The sequence below is a fragment of the Pelodiscus sinensis genome, chromosome 1, assembly GCF_052426305.1.
Source record: "Pelodiscus sinensis isolate ZL-2025 chromosome 1, ASM5242630v1, whole genome shotgun sequence".
Taxonomy (NCBI): Eukaryota; Metazoa; Chordata; order Testudines; family Trionychidae; genus Pelodiscus; species Pelodiscus sinensis.
Window position 1 is genome coordinate 196,859,530 of NC_143052.1, and position 17,220 is coordinate 196,876,749.

General features: G+C 43.5%; 1 protein-coding gene across 6 annotated transcripts in view; it reads left to right on the forward strand.

The window, feature by feature from the left end:
- The window catches only part of AGPAT3 (1-acylglycerol-3-phosphate O-acyltransferase 3), a 140,132-nt gene that overhangs the window by 85,671 nt on the left and 37,241 nt on the right, over positions 1-17,220 (forward strand). For 4 of the 6 annotated variants that reach the window (XM_006137884.5, XM_075912563.2, XM_006137886.5 and 1 more), the window contains exon 2: positions 15,743-15,969. The exons of 1 other annotated variant lie outside the window; for it this stretch is intronic. In XM_006137884.5, the coding sequence (XP_006137946.1) occupies positions 15,792-15,969 (178 nt within the window). In that variant the 5' untranslated portion in view covers positions 15,743-15,791. Of the gene's footprint in view, positions 1-12,502; positions 12,626-15,742; positions 15,970-17,220 lie in introns of those variants that run through there. One more of the 6 variants, XM_025178881.3, reaches the window with a different exon arrangement.

Here is a 17,220-nt window from a genome sequence, read left to right on the forward strand (position 1 = left end):
TAAAATGCAATATTTACCAATTTCTGCCCATATGACCAATGCCAGTCCAGGAATTTCACTACTAAATGCATATCAACAGAAGACCATTATATTGACTTGCTGTTGTGGAGCATGTTCCCAGTGGAGGCCATATTCAAAGGATGCTTCCCACAGGTTGCATGTTGAGCCCAGCGTAAACCCAAACCGCACTGCAGGCTACAAACAAACGGGCCATGGGCCACATGCAGCCCACGGGCCATGTGTTGAGTAGCCTTGGTCTAAGGCTTTAAGCAAGAGACCTCATGCCTTGATGAGAGAGTCATAGTAGTCCTATCTTACATCCATAGAGACCAAAATTCAAAGCCCACTTTGTTTTCCAAAAAATGGGATTTGAATCAGAAGCCAAATTATTAACATATTCTAATTTAGTTAGACCATTTGGTGATAATCTTATTGTGCTTAAGAGGAGCTGCTTTAGGTTTGGGGTGGGTGTTTATTTCATCAGTCATTCCTCTGAAGGTAAAAATCTCTATTGTAAGTTCCTCTGAGATGGGATGGGGGGCAGTATCTGTATCATATTCCTCAAAAATGTCAAAGCTGAGGCCACAAAGATCTGATTTTGATTTTAAAGTTTGAATTGAGCTGCTTTTCCAGGTTATTTAGATTTCAGAAAACTGTGCTAAGTAATATAAACAAATATTGGCCCAGAATCGTGGATATCACCAGGGGGATATGTAGGAATGCAAGGCTGAAAGCTATTTAGTTTGTGTAATAAAGTTCCTGGTTCTCCTAAGCAAATTTAGAGCTGGGGTAAGACCAGGCCTATGCTAGAAGCTTTTTGCTAATGTAGTAGTGTTGCTTAAGGGTGTGGTATGTGGTGGGGTGGTTTTCTGTTGTTGACTTAAATGTCTTTTTTATTTATTTATTTTTTAATCAGCAACAGCCATAGTGTATATCATGCCTGGGCAAAATATGGGCCGCATCCGGCCCGCCAAGCCACCAGGCAGAGCCCCCAGCTTCCCCCACAGCCCTGCACTCCTGGCTGAAACAGGGCTGCAGGGCTTCATTTCTGTTTTGAAACTGGAGAGGAGGGTGAAGTTTTAGGAGCCCCCTCACCCCCAGCACATTCCCATTGGTCAGTTTCTGGCAGAATCCAGCCAATGGGAGCTGCTTGTTGGAGTAACAGGCAGCTAAGAAGAATCATGGCCCCTTTCCTAGGCTCAGTTATTCATGGAGCACATGGCCAGGCAAACTGGCTGGCTGGAAAACATTTTAAGCTCTGCAAGCAGGCAGGCTAGTTTGGCAGCTGAAAAGTAAGTCTCTTGGCCACAGACTGCTTCTGGTACCCCAGCCCTTTCCTACCCCTCCCCCCATATACTCAAACCCTCTGTCCCCCTCTTGAACCCATACTTCCTCCCAGATCTGACACCCCAATCTCCTGCCCCAGATCACAATCATCCCCTCTTACTATAGGTCACATCCCAAACCCATGCACTCCAGTCCCCTGCCCTAGATCACAACTACCTGCTTCATCCCAATTCCCTCCCAGACTCCAGTCTCCTGGCTGCAGCCCAGTCTCTTACCCCAAGCTCCCTTCTGCACCCAGCCTCCATCCCAGACCCTGCACATCCTCCATTAATATCATGAAAGAGTGCGTCCCTCAACCACTTAACAAAATCTTAGAGTGCGCCCCCCCCCCATCAAAAATTATTGCCCACCTCAGGTGTATATGCAGTTATTTTAAAAGTGCCATTCCTGATATTGTATAATTAATTTATGGAACTTGTACAAACTGTGCCAGCACTTTTTCTCAGGATTAGGTGTGTCTGCTAGGGATGTAAAATCTCGTTTAATCAGTTAAACATTATGTTTAACTGATTAACTGCTTAAATGGAGGTGGGTGGAGGGCCCTTTGGGCTGGAGCAGCCCCAACCGATTAACTGTGACTTGTAAGTATCACCCAGTAAGGGTGATGCGAACTGATTAACCATTCGCTTCCCTAGTGGCTGCATAGCTATACTAGCAAGCATTTTCTAGAGCAGACCAGACCTGAATTGTACTACTCTTATTGGAGTTGTAGCAGATTGGGTGGGAACCTTATTACCTTAAGGCACAATCCTTCAAGATTTTCTGTTGGGCAAAGCCAATGGGATTATCCACGGTAGTGAGCACTTTGCTTAATTGTATTAGGTGGTTCTTACTCATCATTTGGTCATGTGCCCAGGATTTTGAAATTTGGGGTGAAAATGCTTAGTATAAAAAATGGGAGACGTATCCATTCCTTCCTTTTTCACAGATAATTGATTGTGAGTATTCAGTGTCAGTGGGTATCATTAAAACTTTAAAAAGTGGCTGTTTATTATTTTCTTCTGTTTTAAGAAACTTGGTTTCATGTGGATTGAAAGATGGTACCAATCTTGCATTTAAGAATTGTTGTTCAGCTGAGGTAGCATCTTAAAAGCATCCAATACAGTTCATGAGAAAGTGATAGATACCTGTACAGGAAGAGATTTTTCTGTATGATTTGCAGTAATGCTCATGAGCACTACATGGACAAGAGTGGAGTAAGTGAGAACAAGTACAGCCGAGACAGGGGCAGGGAAAGCTTCCCTCACCATTGTGCCTGTTTTCTGTTCTGGAGCAGTCATCCCTAGGAATGTGAGCATAGTTCAGGGTCTATATCAATGTTTCTCAAACTGTGATCTGGAAGAGTACTGCAGGAGGTCCACTGGCCCTGCTGATCAACTCCTCCCCCTTCCTCCCAGGGCTTCCTGCAGCCTGGGAAACAGCTGTTGAGAGGCATGCAGGAGATACTGAGAGGGAAGGGAAGGGACAGGGCATATTCAGATGAGTGGTCAGAAAAAAAGGCAGAAGAGAGGGAAGAGGTGGAGTAGGGGCCAGAAAAGATGGGGTGGGGCCTTAGGAAAAGGGTTGGAACAGGAACTGGTGTTGAGTGGAGGGGAGGGCTATAAAATGGGGGTCTTTTGGTTGCTAAAATTTGAGAACCACTGCTAGAGCCAGGGTGTCCAAACAGTTCTGATGCGATGGTGGCTACTGCTATAGCAAACTAGCCACACTCAACCGGCCAAATAGCCATATGTGGCTAGTGACTAGCACGTTGGACACCATTGTGCTAGAGAGAGGCGCGCGCGCGCGTGTGTGTGTGTGTGTTACAAACATTCTCTGCAGCTTTTGCTTGCTTTATATTTATTTTGCCTAGATACTTGAGAGGGTGAGCCACAGACAGCTTAAATAAGCCGCCTTAGTTTTTGAGGATAAATGTTTAAGAGTCTATAATATAGTCGTGGCAAATTCACTTGATGCCTAGTTGGAAGGTAACTCTAGGTTATTTCATGTAACACTGCATCACTCATTTAATAGAAAAATAGTTTTCATTTTGAACCAAACGCAGTTGTTTTAATTAGTCTTGTATATTGTCAAGAGACGCACGGAGTGTTTTGAACTTTAAAAGCTATGGATGTACATGTTGGCGAGATTAATCAGAAGGCCCACATCATGCATACACCAACACACGTATTCTTGTTGTATTCTTTCTGTGTGTTGAATTACTCCCTTTTATAAATTGGATTTTCAGAGTTTATAGAGACAAATGGGGTTTTCAAAGTGCAATAATCTGAAAGCTATTTAAAAAAATCGAATTAAATGGTGGTTTACAACTTTGATATTGTATCAATTTTCCTCTTTTGTTTCCCAAATAACCAAATGGCAACTCTTACCAAGCTAGAAAATGGAAGCAGAATTCACAAATACCTGGTATGGTGACAGGAAACACTGGAAGAGCAAGAATCAGGAGCAAAGATAGCTGAGTAAGTCAGGATGAATCAGGGTTGGAGAATGCCATTATAAACAGAGTGGTGGAAGAAGGAAATGGGGAAAAAAGATCACGAGTGGAAAGAATGCTACTCGCTGTAGAGAGAATACGGGGACAGTTTTGCTTTAACGGGATCCCATCCTTTTGTGATGGAGCAAAATAAATTTGATTTAATCATCTGATCTAAACAAGAACATAAAAAGACCTGAAGAGGGTTCACGGCCTTAAATATTAACTGTCTGCACATGGAAGTATTTATAATAAATAAGTACACGTACAGCAACCCCGTGGTTCCGTTTAGTATTAATTGGTGCCCTGCAGCATTCTCCTCAATGGCATCATATCCCAGAAGTTCTCTAATGCACCCCTAATTGCATTTCTTACAGTGTAAGCTGAAATCTGTCAATGGCCGTGATGGAAATGGGATTTGGAAGCAGTTTGTCACGTCCACATTTCAACAATTCAGGAACTAGCAATGCAGTCTGAGACCTGTCATAGTTGTAAGGAGCTATGGGAATTCAAGGTGACAGTTGATCTTATGATTAAGGCACAAAACTGCAAGTCAAGAGGTTTATGTCCGATTCCCAGCTCTGCAAGAGAGTACCTGTCCTGGACACTTAACATCTGAGTCTGTTAGGGGTGTAAATACCCCTTTAAAAAGTTAACCAGTTAAACGATATAATTTTAACCATTTAACAGTTAATCGGGGTCCAGACAGCCCGGCAGGGGCGGGGGCTACCCCAGCCTGGTCTGTGAATGTGGGCAGTGATGGCTCTGGACAGCCAGGCTATAGAGGGGTGGGGAGGAGAGGGAGGTTTGGTTAACTGGTTACCTGGTAAGCATGCCGGAAAAGCTAATGCTTACTGGTTAACTGGTGAACTTTTTACATCTCTAGTCTGAGTTTCCTCATTGAGGAGATAATATCCAACCCTGAGGAATACTAAAGTAAAGACAAATTCATTAATATATGTAGCTCTCTATGCTTTGGACACTAGCCATTCTAGAAGTACACCCTATTGTTTATAATTAAGGGTTTTCTGAGGTAGGTCTCCAGCTTTCTTAACCTCTGTGCATGAACTTACACATTTTAATAAAGTATAAACATAAAACTCCCTGGATTATGACAGAAAGCAGCCATCCTGTATAAAGGAGACCTTCAAGTCTTTGTATTTTGATTCTTTTTTGTGGTGTACATAAGTTCAAGAAAGACTCATTTTACTTGAATATCTTTCATGGCAATATTTTTACACACCACACACTATTGTATTTTTACTTGTATCTTCTCAGCTATTCCCAGTCTTGTCACAGCTCTCCTGTGAGCTATCTATGTAATATTTTTTTAAACTTCTTCAAATAAAGTCTGGCAGGGGATATAGTCACTTGTTATTCAGATATTGTAAGAACCAATGGAAGAGGGCTTTAAATATAAATTTTAATTACAAAATGGACTCCACTTCTGCAAAAACCTATTTCTTGAACCATCACTGTACATGGGATCTGAGAGAACATGTGAGCAAAAACTAAAGGAGGAGTTACTACCATGTGGAACTAGAAGAGCTGGGCACATGCGCCCAGGCCTTTGAAACTTTGTTCATGTGGAAAAGCTCTAGAGAAGTGGCTTTGCAGCTACACTGCAAAATGGTGTATGCACCTCCTTCCTCAACACAGACATTTTACTGCAGGAAAACTCCCCAAGGGCTTCTCTCCTGCCACTGACAAGCTTGGTGTGTGAACTAGTACACTAGTCTCAGCATTGTTCTTCTGAGTGGCTGCCAGGTCCAGTAATGTAAATGCGATAGATAGATTAGATAAGAAAGAGAGAAAGAAAGAAGTCCTACTCTTGACTTAACAGATACATTTTTGGCGCACATACTTATCATTTAAGAGAGCCACTGGTAGGGCTACCCCAGCTTTGTTAACTTGCATGCATGGTAGAAAGAGCAGGGAAATGGTAACATTGTGGATTGAGAGTTCAGGATTTGCCTCACCATATTGAACCATGGAGCCAAGAACTGTCAGCCCTCGGAACTTGTTGCCACGGGTTGTTGTGAAGACCAAAAGTATAACTTGGTTTCAAAAATAATTAGCTCAGTTTATGGAGGATAGGTCTTTCAGTAGTTATTAGCCAAGATGATCAAGGACACAACCCCATACTCTGGGTGCCCCTAAACCTCCTACTGCCAGAATCTGGAACTGGACAGCAAGGGAAGAATCACTCAAAATACCTTTTCTGTTCATTCCCTCTGAAGCACCGGGCACTGGCTGCTGTAAGAAACAGGATACTGGACTAGGTAGGCCATTGGTCTGACCTAGTTTGACTGTTCTTATAGTTTATCTTGCCACTTGCAGTGTAGTATAGGATCAAGGAAATAGCTATATCTCTTTTATTGTTATTATGGGTTCTTCAGTTTACCTGTATGATAGAATGGCTCCATTGGGTTGAACCAAAGGTGCTGTTAGGAAGAACAGGCAAGTAACAAACCAGTGGCCAGAGGTGAGATGCCTTTTGGATAAACTTGAGGGTAGCAACAGAACAGCAGCTGGACTGTTAATTGGGAAGATGCTTTTTTTCAGGCACAAAGTTATAGTTGGTTTGCCATGGCTGAGGGTTTAAGATCAAGAGAACATTAAACAATTAAAAACTTGTCTTCTAGCTTGGGGGGGCAGGGGTTCAGATGCAAAGACTGTTCATGGAGAGCCAACCAGCTGAGCCATTGTCCCTGAGGGATGGGTCTGGGGCAACTAGGCTTGAGAGAAATGAAAAGCTTTAGGTAAGAACCCGGGATGTAGGCTTCTTGCTGTTTGCAACCCTTTTCTCTCATTGCTGCGGCCCTTCTGGTGGATATGTTTGTTTTGACAAAGCTGTTTTGAGATACAAGCTCCTAGAAGAAAGTTTCTTGCAGGTGCTGAATGCAGTTGGGCCTTTCATATTAGTACATTTGGGAAATGAGGATTACCACCCAAAGATCCAGTTATCAAGTGGTTAAACTGCCAGGTTCCATCTTTTCAGAAACAAAGAAAGCAAAATCTGTCCCCTGAGGGCACACTTGTGAGGTAATCCAAAGGGATCCAAGGCCTTAGCTCTCCTGTAACTGTGCCAAGTGGTCTATTCTCATATATTTTCCCAAAGGAAAGCAAAAAATCCCTCAGTGCACCGGATGAGTTGGGCAGTGAATACTCTGTACTCTTTCTTGCGTTTTCCGTAATTCACTTGTATTTTCACAGAGAATACTGCAGTGTACCCTGCCTGTCTTGCATCTTATTAAACAAATCTCCAGTTGTTTTTATGGTTCATATACATCTCTCCCCAGCATACACACAGGAAATGGTATTCAAATGAAACTTCATTCAGATTTTAAAATGTTAGGTGTAGTTAACACACTGTGATCTTTCCAATTGGATGCTGTATTATCAAAATTAGAGGTAACAATAGTAGACACATAGGTCGGTATGTTGCTGGATACCTGCGTTCTGAGTTTAAAAACTCACAGTACCAAAAGTTAGCATCTCTCTTCAATAATACGGAATGAGAGATGTGATTTCTGACTTTGGGAGATAATTGGCCCCATGAGGTATTTGTGTATTTGAATGACCCTTGCAACTTGGTGTTTGATGGAAGTTGTTTGTTCTAAGTTACCCTTTTGGTGCCCTGTGCATTAGTTGAAACAAAATACAGGACTATGTAGCACTTTAAAGACTAACAAGATGGTTTATTAGATGATGAGCTTTCGTGGGCCAGACCCACTTCCTCAGATCAAATAGTGGAAGAAAATAGTCACAACCATATATACTAAAGGATACAATTAAAAAAAAAGAACACATATGAAAAGGACAAAACACGCATTAGTGTTTTACTGAAATATTGATGTAAAAGGTAGGCAGTTCACAAGGTCATAGGAATAGAAAGAGTACAAATGTCATCACCATTGGAGCTGTTCTGTGTCCTGTAGTCTGGGGGGAATATTCATGGTGTTTCTGTGTTTCGGGATTGCAGATGCATTAGGAGATTGTTGTTAGTAGGCTTGTGTATGTATTTTCTTCTGTTCTTATTGTAGTGTGGGGGGGGGCGGAGGACAGTTGAAAATTGCTGCAAATTGCTCCATGGAAATTGTTTCCTCAATATCTACTGTACTCAAAATACTATTAATAAATTTGTTTATGAGATATTAAAGTTGGGCTTGTTCCTCATTATAATAAATAGTAATCCCTGTTTACTTCTTCTCAATCTAAATTGATCGGTAGGGAATTCACAATGCATCGCGGGCTGACAAAATAACATTTCCCATTCGGACTTAGGCTGTCTTGTTGACCTGGCCAACTGAGACAGAAATGCAGAAAAGTAAGCTCTAACTTGGACTAATGTTGTATTACTGTCAAATAACATACCATGGAAGATTCTGAGCCCAGTGTTGAAGTCAGTATTAGTCAGGTGGGAGAGAAAACAGAACTTTTTAGATTCTTTTGGTTTCCTGTCTTTTTAAGATTGGATAGAAGTAAAATAATTATATTTTACAAAATGTTGGGGATAATCCTATCCCTGAATCGTCTCTAGTCCCCAAAAGTGGAGGGTTGAAGCAGATCCACAGTTTGGCTACTGTTCTTATTCAAGTAATAGCCCTAAAGGCGATGTACTTAAGGAGCACATGTACTCCATGCTGCTTTCATCAGAGACTTTAATTAGCAATTCAGGTTTAGCTGGTGCCTGTGCTAATGATATCTTTCTGCCTGCATCAAGGCTGTATCAGGCTGTGTGGGTAAAGTGCCTTCAGTTTCTTCTCCTTCGCCTTGACAATTGACTGCTTAAGGGTTGGTCATACCAAGAAGCATTTTCTGCGCTTTCTCTGTTCTTTGACTTTGGTCTTCAGTTGAATGTGGAAAACTCCACACTGACTCCTGTTCAGACTTGTGATTTATAGGGCCCCCCCCTAGCTCTTGTACATTTCAAAAGCAGGGAGCGAGGGGGCCAGCAGGGGACTGTTTGAGTCTCCAGCTCACCCTAGGCTCCCCGCAGCACTTCTGCTTTTGAAATGTAGCAGTAGGCCTGTTCTTGCTACATTTAAAAGGCAGAAGTGCCACCAGTTCCCCCTGTACCCCTGCCCCTTCTCCCCACGGAGACGGTGCTTTTAAGTTGGCTCCCCCCAGCACCGGATCCTGCTCCCCCTGCCTTGCTGCCTCTCTCTGATAGAGGCAGGAAGGGGGAAGCAACTGGTCGAGTCACTAGTCAGCTTATCCAATAAGCATTGGCTTATTAGATAATTGACTAGTTGCTTACAACCCTAATCACTTCTCACCTTCTCTCCCAGGATGCTAACTGACAGGTGCATCCCAATTCACTGGCTCAAGGAAGGGCTACTTGATGGTTTGTGGAGATACAGTTGTCCTGTTCTGCAAAAGTAAAACACATTGTTGAACAGTAGGATTCTGCCTGAAACACTTGCTTTCAAAGGTGGAGCAGATTTAGTCGGTGGGTTGACCTCCAGAAGGCTGTGTCCGGTATTTTTGTTGAAACCATCTGGCAACCCTAGATCATTTACCTACTAGTTTTCTTTCTGAAACTATACAATTCCAACTAGGAGACTGTTCTCTATACTCTAGATGTTAGGAGGGTGTCATTTTTCTATCTAAATAAAAACAAAACTGTTTTGTAAATTGCCTACACAATTGGTTTCATTTGCAGACAGATCAAAGGTTCTGCCATTTCTAGTCATAGGCTACTGGAATAGATTTTTGGGTATATAATACCTTCTTACAATACAATACAGCTCCCTCTCCTTGCAAAGCCACTCCTGCGTGCCCCCCCCAATTGCTCCCGCCAGCTCCCTCCGGACTCTGGTTTCCCTGTACTTACCAGGTCGGAGCTGTGGGGTTTTAAAAATGGTGCCCAAGATGGCAGCTGTCTTAAAGGGGCGACCTTTTTTGTTGTTTTTTGTCGACAATTCGGGGGGGGGGGGGGGCTTGTTGTTTTTGCTTGACAATTCTGGTGTGGCTCTTTGCATTTTTTCCACCGCTGTTTTGGCTTTCTTTGTGAAATGGGTTTGCCACCCCTGCTATAGGTGATCCATTACCCTTGCTCCTTCCCCTCTGCTTTGGACAAGATACTGAGGGACACATTTCAAAGAACTAGAGTTATTGCACAGGGTGAGTAACCTTTCTCTAGTGTCAGGGCTGCACTAGCAATCACTGCATTTGTAGCCCCAAAGTACATTGGGGCATAGTGAACCCTAGAGAGCTGGGCTCTGAGCGTGCCAGTGGTACAGGCTCCCTAAATCACGCCTTCTACTTGTGCTTTCTTGACACCCTATTCCCCGAGGCAGGGCTTTCGACATCAGCTTCTGGTGGAGCAAGATTTGCCTTTTCGTATCCATAGTGTAGTAAAGTACTGATCTGATTGAGAAATGCTAGAATACCCTGGATTTAGTGCAAAGCAAAGGAGGCATAAAAGCATGAGTCAGGCTCCTAGAGGGAGGGATAGCTCAGTGGTTTGCGCACTGGCTTGCTAAACCCAGGGTTTTGAGTTTAATCCTTGAGGGGACTATTTAGGGATCTGGGGCAAATCTGTCTGGGATGGTACTTGGTCCTGCTGTGAGGTCAGGGGACTGGACTCAATGATCTCTCAAGGTCCCTTCCAGTTGTACAAGATAGGTATGTCTCTAGGTATATCTCCATATATTTATCAGTTAAAAACCTTCAGGGTTATTAGTTGGCATTACCACTTTGTAGTAGTGGTTTGTTTCTGATGGTAAATGGTGCATCTAAAGGGAAGGAAGCATGTTGCATAATGCAAGGTAATAATGCCTGTATTAATAACTGTGATGACATACATGATCATCAGCTAAGATCACCCCATATGCTTGTATAAAATGCAAATTGAAATTGTATGAGAGATTATGTGGAGAGAAACAACAGATTTTCTTTGGCTATCTGCACTGAACTTGGAAAGATAACAGATAAAGGAATGATAAAGATGAAAATCTTGGAAGTAAGGAGATAGGCTTGCTTATCACTACTAGTAATTCATAGGCTAACTTGAATGTTCTCATGAAAAGATCTGAAGCCATTGTTGTGTAAGGAATCAGCTGCTTGGTGTGTCAGCTCAGCAAGTAAGGTGAAGGTACAGTACAGGTGAACTATATTGCAAAACTTAGGTTGTGTCAGACATGTATCCTGGAAACAGGTGAGTTTTTAAAAAATAATTAGTTGTCCTTTCATTGGATTGTAAGAATTATTGCTAAGAAACGGCACTGTGTGCCTGCCAGAAATGGAAATTTTAAAAAAAATATATTTTGTTTTAGATTCAGCCTTTTTTTCCTTATAGGAAAAATCCAGGGAGAATCCAGAAGAATAAATTTATTCAACTCTGAGTTAGCTCAGATCAATAGCATGATAGTCACTATGTAAAAATCTAAGATAGCTAGAACTGGTCAATTTGACATGTTTCTCCCTTTCCTCTATTATGTTTCCAAATGTACATATGGCAGGAAAATTAAACCCCTCTCAGCTTATTTACAGTGCAGGAGGCAATAAGACATATTCTAGGGATCTGAAGGAAGCACCTGACAAGTAGGAGTTGCACTAGTTTGTGTTAATCAGGAAACCAGGATCCTTAGTACAAATGCTGGAGAATTATAAATAGCAGCACAAATTTAGAGAGTGAAAAATGAAGATGCTTCATCGGTTTTTGGCTGTAGTCTTTTTTTTTAATCATAGGGAATTATAATTTTAAAATATTTTTGCTTAGCACTTTACATTAGGGATGTAATAGTTTAGTAGATTAACTGATAAGCTTTTGCTTATCGGTTAATGCTATAGACTACATGTACTCCTCCTCTCCCCCCCGCCCCCTTGCCAATACATTTTTTTTTTTATCAGGCTGGCCAGCAGCCTGACTCAGCCCCGGTTTGTGTCAGGTCTGAGACCTACCCCTGCTGCGGCTCTGCATTTAAAGTGTATTTGGAACTGGGCAGGCAAGCAGCCCAGCTCAGTCCTGGCTTGTGCTGGGTCTGGGACCTATTCCTGCTGCAGCTCTGCATTTAGAGTGTATTAGGAGCCAGGGGCGGACGAGACATTTGCAGAGCCCAGGGCAGCACAATTTCGCGCATGCACCACGGCCACAACCGACAGGTAGTAGCGCATGCGCGGGGCCCTATTGAAGCGCGGGGCCCAAAGCAGCCGCCCCACTCGCCCTGCCCTATATCGGCCGCTGTTAGGAGCCAGGTGGGCAGGCAGCATGGTTCAGTTCCAGCTCGCACTGGGTCCGGGAGCTCAGACCTTCATTCCCTCCTCTTTGTCCCCACCCCCCATAAAGGGGCTGCTGCCATTCCATGCTGCTGCCTCTGATACAGAGGCAGCAGCACAGGGTGGCAGGCAACCAGTACACAAGGGAAGCTGGTTTTTAAACTGGCTCCTCTCATGGACCAGCTCCTGCCTGGGATCCCACGCTGCTGTCTCTGATACAGCATGGAGTGGCAGGGAGCTCCTCGGCAGTGGGGCCAGAGCGCACTGGCTGCCAGCCCCACCCCCAGGGACTATAGAATAGTCGAGTAACTAATAAGAATTCATGAGGTTAATCAGCTATTCAACTGACTGATATTTAACATCCCTACTTTACATTTTCAAAGCATTTCATCACCATTAACCATTTGTCAAGTGAGCTAATGCCCTCACAATGGAAATATTGTGGGGGTTCTACCCTTGTATAAACTTCACATAGTGGGGGAGGGGGAACAAGAGCAGGACCCAGAGTGTGGAGCAGGCCACCACAAGGGCTGGGAAGCAGGGAGAAGGATCCAGAGGGACTGGAGTTGCTGCTACAAGGTCCATGATTAGGCTGCAATGGGGCCCAGGATCAGGTAGAAACCCTGGAGGGCCTCCTTCCCCACTGGAGCCAGGTGTCAGCCTCTCACCAAGCCTCAGTACTTCTCCTTTCTCCCCCTCCTATTCATCTGCCCCCATGGGTCCAAATCAGCCATTCATTTTCTAGTGACTTTGCTCACTGAATTCAATGGGATGTAAAATTATTCCTATGCATAAATGTTGGCAGAATCAGGCAAAGACTGCCTTTTAGAAATAATCCTAAAGTTCATTGTCTTTTGCACACAACCAGGGTAACTCTCTCTGTGGCTTGTTTTTCCTGTGTTCTCCTTTTCTGGTGAATTTGTAAATAAATGTGCATCCTTTTTGTTAGGTTACAGAGCTTAATTTACATTGTGACAGAGAAATATCCATTTCTTATCTCCTGCCTGGAGAAAAATCCATTTTTCACTGTTGCTGGTGACTAATACCTTGATACAGACTTTAAAACAAATTCAGTGTACAAACGTAACTTCAGTGGTGCGGGAACATTTTTAAGAGTGGAGGTGTTAAGCTGTCTGCCTCTAGTTGAAGCTGTGATCAAAGCCCCAGTACCAGGAGCTATTAGCCAGGAGCCTAGGCATGGGGCAGAGAGCAGAGGCCTCTGGTGTACGGAGCTCAAACTGAGACCCCAGCATATTTGGCTGGCAGCCAGGGTTGCCAGGTGTCCGGTTTTGAACTAGACAGTCCAATATTTGAGTTTTCTGTTTGGGAAACAAATTGAGAAAATAGAAATGAGAAAATATAAATGTCCGGTATTTTTCAAATAAGATGTAATGTAGATTGTGATGTAAAGTCAAGTGTGTCCGGTATATTTGTTGAAACCATCTGACAACCCTACTAGGAGCAGAGCCCTCAACATGAAGGAAGCTGTCAGGAGCGTGGGTGCTAGGCTGGGAGCCCATGGGTGCCGCAGTACCCCCTGCATCCCTAGTTCCCATGCCTAGCCATAACTTCTTACATAATGTCTGCACATATAACTCAACACTATTAAGGCTAAATATGACAGTAGCTTTCCTTTTAAGCCTTTCATGATGTTCTTTGGTGGACCAAAATGTACATACTGGAAAGTTCCTGTATCCTTCTTGCAGTTGGCATTGAGGAGTTCCTGGGTCCCAAAGCAGAGAAAAGGAGAAGATAACTGAACTGCCTAGGAGCTAGAATTAGAATTGGGAAATATAGTAGGACTATAGAGTTATGAACACCAGAGTTACAAACTGACCAATCAACCAGACATCTCATTTGGAATTGGAAATATGCAATCAGGCAAAGACAAAAAGATAGTACTGTGTTAAAACAAATGACTAAAAAAGGGAACGCAGCATTTTTCTTCTACATAATAAAGTTTCAAAGCTGTATTGATTCAATGTTCAGTGGCCGTATATGTTAAAACTATATTATTTTGTTAAGAGTTATAAACATTGCAGAGTTGCAAACAACCCTCCATTCCCAGGTATTCATAACTCTGAGGTTCTATTCATTTCCATTCTTAGTATGCTGGACCACACTGCTTCTCCTAGTGCAGCACTGTTTTTCCAAAATATTTAAATGGGAAGGACCCATCCAGTAGATGAGCCATAGCCCCACTTTTTAGACAAAGCAGATAAAGAGCATGGCCACCATACTGTATGCTTCTGCCTTTAGTTCTTGTTTTAAATAGGTCAGTGTGGTGAAAAAGCTTTGGGGGCAGGCCATGAAGGGGTCAGTGGATCCACACTTACATCAGTACATGTCCTAAGCACACCACACATTTGGCTCAGGGGGCAATAGTCAATATTCCAGTTCAGACAGGAACAAGCAGCTGTCGAGGTGCTACAGTGCATGCAGCCTGGTCACAGACTGGGGATTGATATACAGGCAGTCCCCGGGTTACGTACAAGATAGGGACTGTAGGTTCTTAAGTTGAATCTGTATGTAAGTCGGAACTGGCGTCCAGATTCAGCCGCTGCTGAAACTGATCAGTTTCAACAGCGGCTGAATCTGGACGCCAGTTCTGACTTACATACAGATTCAACTTAAGAACCCCAGGCTCCGCGGCTTTGCTCTGCTTTGCTCCCCGTCCCCCTGGTCTGCCGACCAGGAGGACGGGGAGCAAAGCAGAGCAAAGCCGCAGAGCACGCGGGCAGCTGACAGCCCAGACGCATCTGGGCTGTCTGCTGCCCGCATGTTCCGCTGCTTTGCTTCCTCTCCCTGGTCTGCTGGAGACCAGGGAGAGGGAGGGCCCCGCTTGTAACTGCGGATCTGACGTAAGTCGGATCCGCGTAACTCGGGGACTGCCTGTATATAATTTTTTTTGGTCTGATCACACAGCCTTGTTACTTGGACTTTGTGTGAAAAGAGGTGGTAGTCAGCCGCAGTGGTCGGAATAATTTTTCTCAAGTGGTTAAAAATTCTGTTTAATAAGATTCTTACTCGGGGTGATTTGCATTATTGTCCAAATAATGATTGTCCCACTACACAAAAAGACCTGAAAAGAGGCCTGGAGACTGGTGATTATCCTCCTGTTACAGTCAAACAGAGAAATAACACTTTCCTAAATTTCTTTTCCAAAAGCTGGTATCTTTTAGAGATGTCAAATATTGGTTAATTGAATAACCTCATGATTCTTATTGATTAGTCGACTATTCTATAGTTCCCAGGGGCGAGGCTGGCAGCCTGTGTGCTCTGGCCTCACTCCTGAGAAGACCCCTGCCACTCTGCACTGCTGCCTTTGTATCAGAGACAGCACCATGGGGTGCCAGGTGGGATATGGTCTGCAAGGGGAGCCCATTTAAAACCCAGCTCCCCTTGTGGACCTCTGCTGTCACCCTATGTTGCTGCCTCTCATAAAGAGGCAGGAATGCCGGGTGGCAGCAGCCCCTGTCTAGTGGGTGGTCTGAGTTCCCAGACACCATGTGAGCCAAAACTGAGCTGGGTTGCTGGCTAGGCTGCTAAAAAATGCACTGGCAAGTGGGGTGGGGGAGATATGAGTAATCTAAAGCATTAACCTATAAGCTTTTGCTTTCGGTTGATTAGTTAATCAATGACACTTTTACATCCCTAGTATCTTTATTTTCTATTCTCTCTCTCTCTCTCTTTCAGGACAGTTATTCTGAGCGAAGGACCCTGCAAGGCCTACTAAGCGGTTATCATGGGCTTAATTGCATTTTTGAAGACTCAGTTTATAGTTCATCTTCTCATTGGGTTTGTCTTCGTTGTGAGTGGGTTGATCATTAACTTCGTCCAACTATGCACGCTAATCCTCTGGCCTATAAACAAGCAGTTTTATCGCCGAGTAAACTGTCGCCTTGCCTATTCGCTCTGGAGCCGTGAGTATACTTTGGTGGGGATCAGGCTTTAAAAAAATTGAGTAGGGTTTTGGTAAATCCTGAAACCTAGTGGAAAAGGGCATTGTGTCAGATGAGCAACACACTTGTGACTTCATTGACACTCCTAAAAGGAGCCCATCAGAGACCCCCTGCTGCCCTGCCACATGGGAAATTACCGGTACTGTTGTCGTCTTTTATAAATATCTTCTAGATTCCATGCAGAAATCCCTGTTGATGCAGCATTAAGAGGACACACTCTTCCTCTGCTTGTACCCTTTGTTTTGCCTGGCTTGTCTCCTGTCACAAGTAACTCTGCCTTTTCTCCCACCATCGCTTGTGTTTGGTTCTGTGAATGGTACTATGTTGCTCTCCTTCATAACCCACCCAAAACCTCCCTTCTTTCATTGGCTTCCTCCAATCTAACAACGCTGTTCTCTCACTGGACTTTGTTCCCTCTTTAGTAGGGGGCACAATTTCTAATATGAGTGTTTAACATTAGATGCCTAAATCCATATTTAGGCACTTACCTCAGTGGCCTGATTTTCAAAAAGAGCTGTTTACTTTAGTGCAAGTTGCTGGGTGCTCAGCACTCTTGAAAATTAGACTACTAAGGTAGATCCCTCAATAGGGATTTAGACCTCTAACATTAGATGTTAGTGCTTAAAAAAAATTATGAGCTCAAAAATATTATAAACAAATATACTCTGTAGAAGTAGCAGCGGAAGCTTCCTAAAAGAAAGGGGGGGGCACTGGTGCCCAACTGTAGCCCTACCCATGTGCCGCCTCTTCTCCTGAGGCCCTGCCACTGCATTGCCTCTTCCCCTCCCCCCCACAAGGCTCTTTGTCCCCCTCCTTCCCACCTGCTTCCTTCATCATTTGTCCGTACGCTGGGTAAAAACTGGAGGGGTCATAGCCCCAGGTCCCCTCTGTTCCATTATCCCTTCTCTATAATGCCAAAAATATACATCAAATAGTAGAGGAGGCAAAGAAAACTGCCAGAAAAAAACTGTTTTCAAGCTTAGGAGGGGAGGATATTTCAAAAATACTTTTTAAAAATAGTCACTGTCCTCTTTATGTCAAAGTACAGCCCTGCAAACCTTTATTCACTCAAGTAGTTATATGGTCTTGTCTGAAAGAATGGCCTTCCTGTGTCATCAAGGATTGATTTGCAAATTTAGGCTCTTAGCTTATACGAGAAGCTAATATCAATTAAGTATTGAGAATTATCCACTGTGTAATAGTTAAAATCAG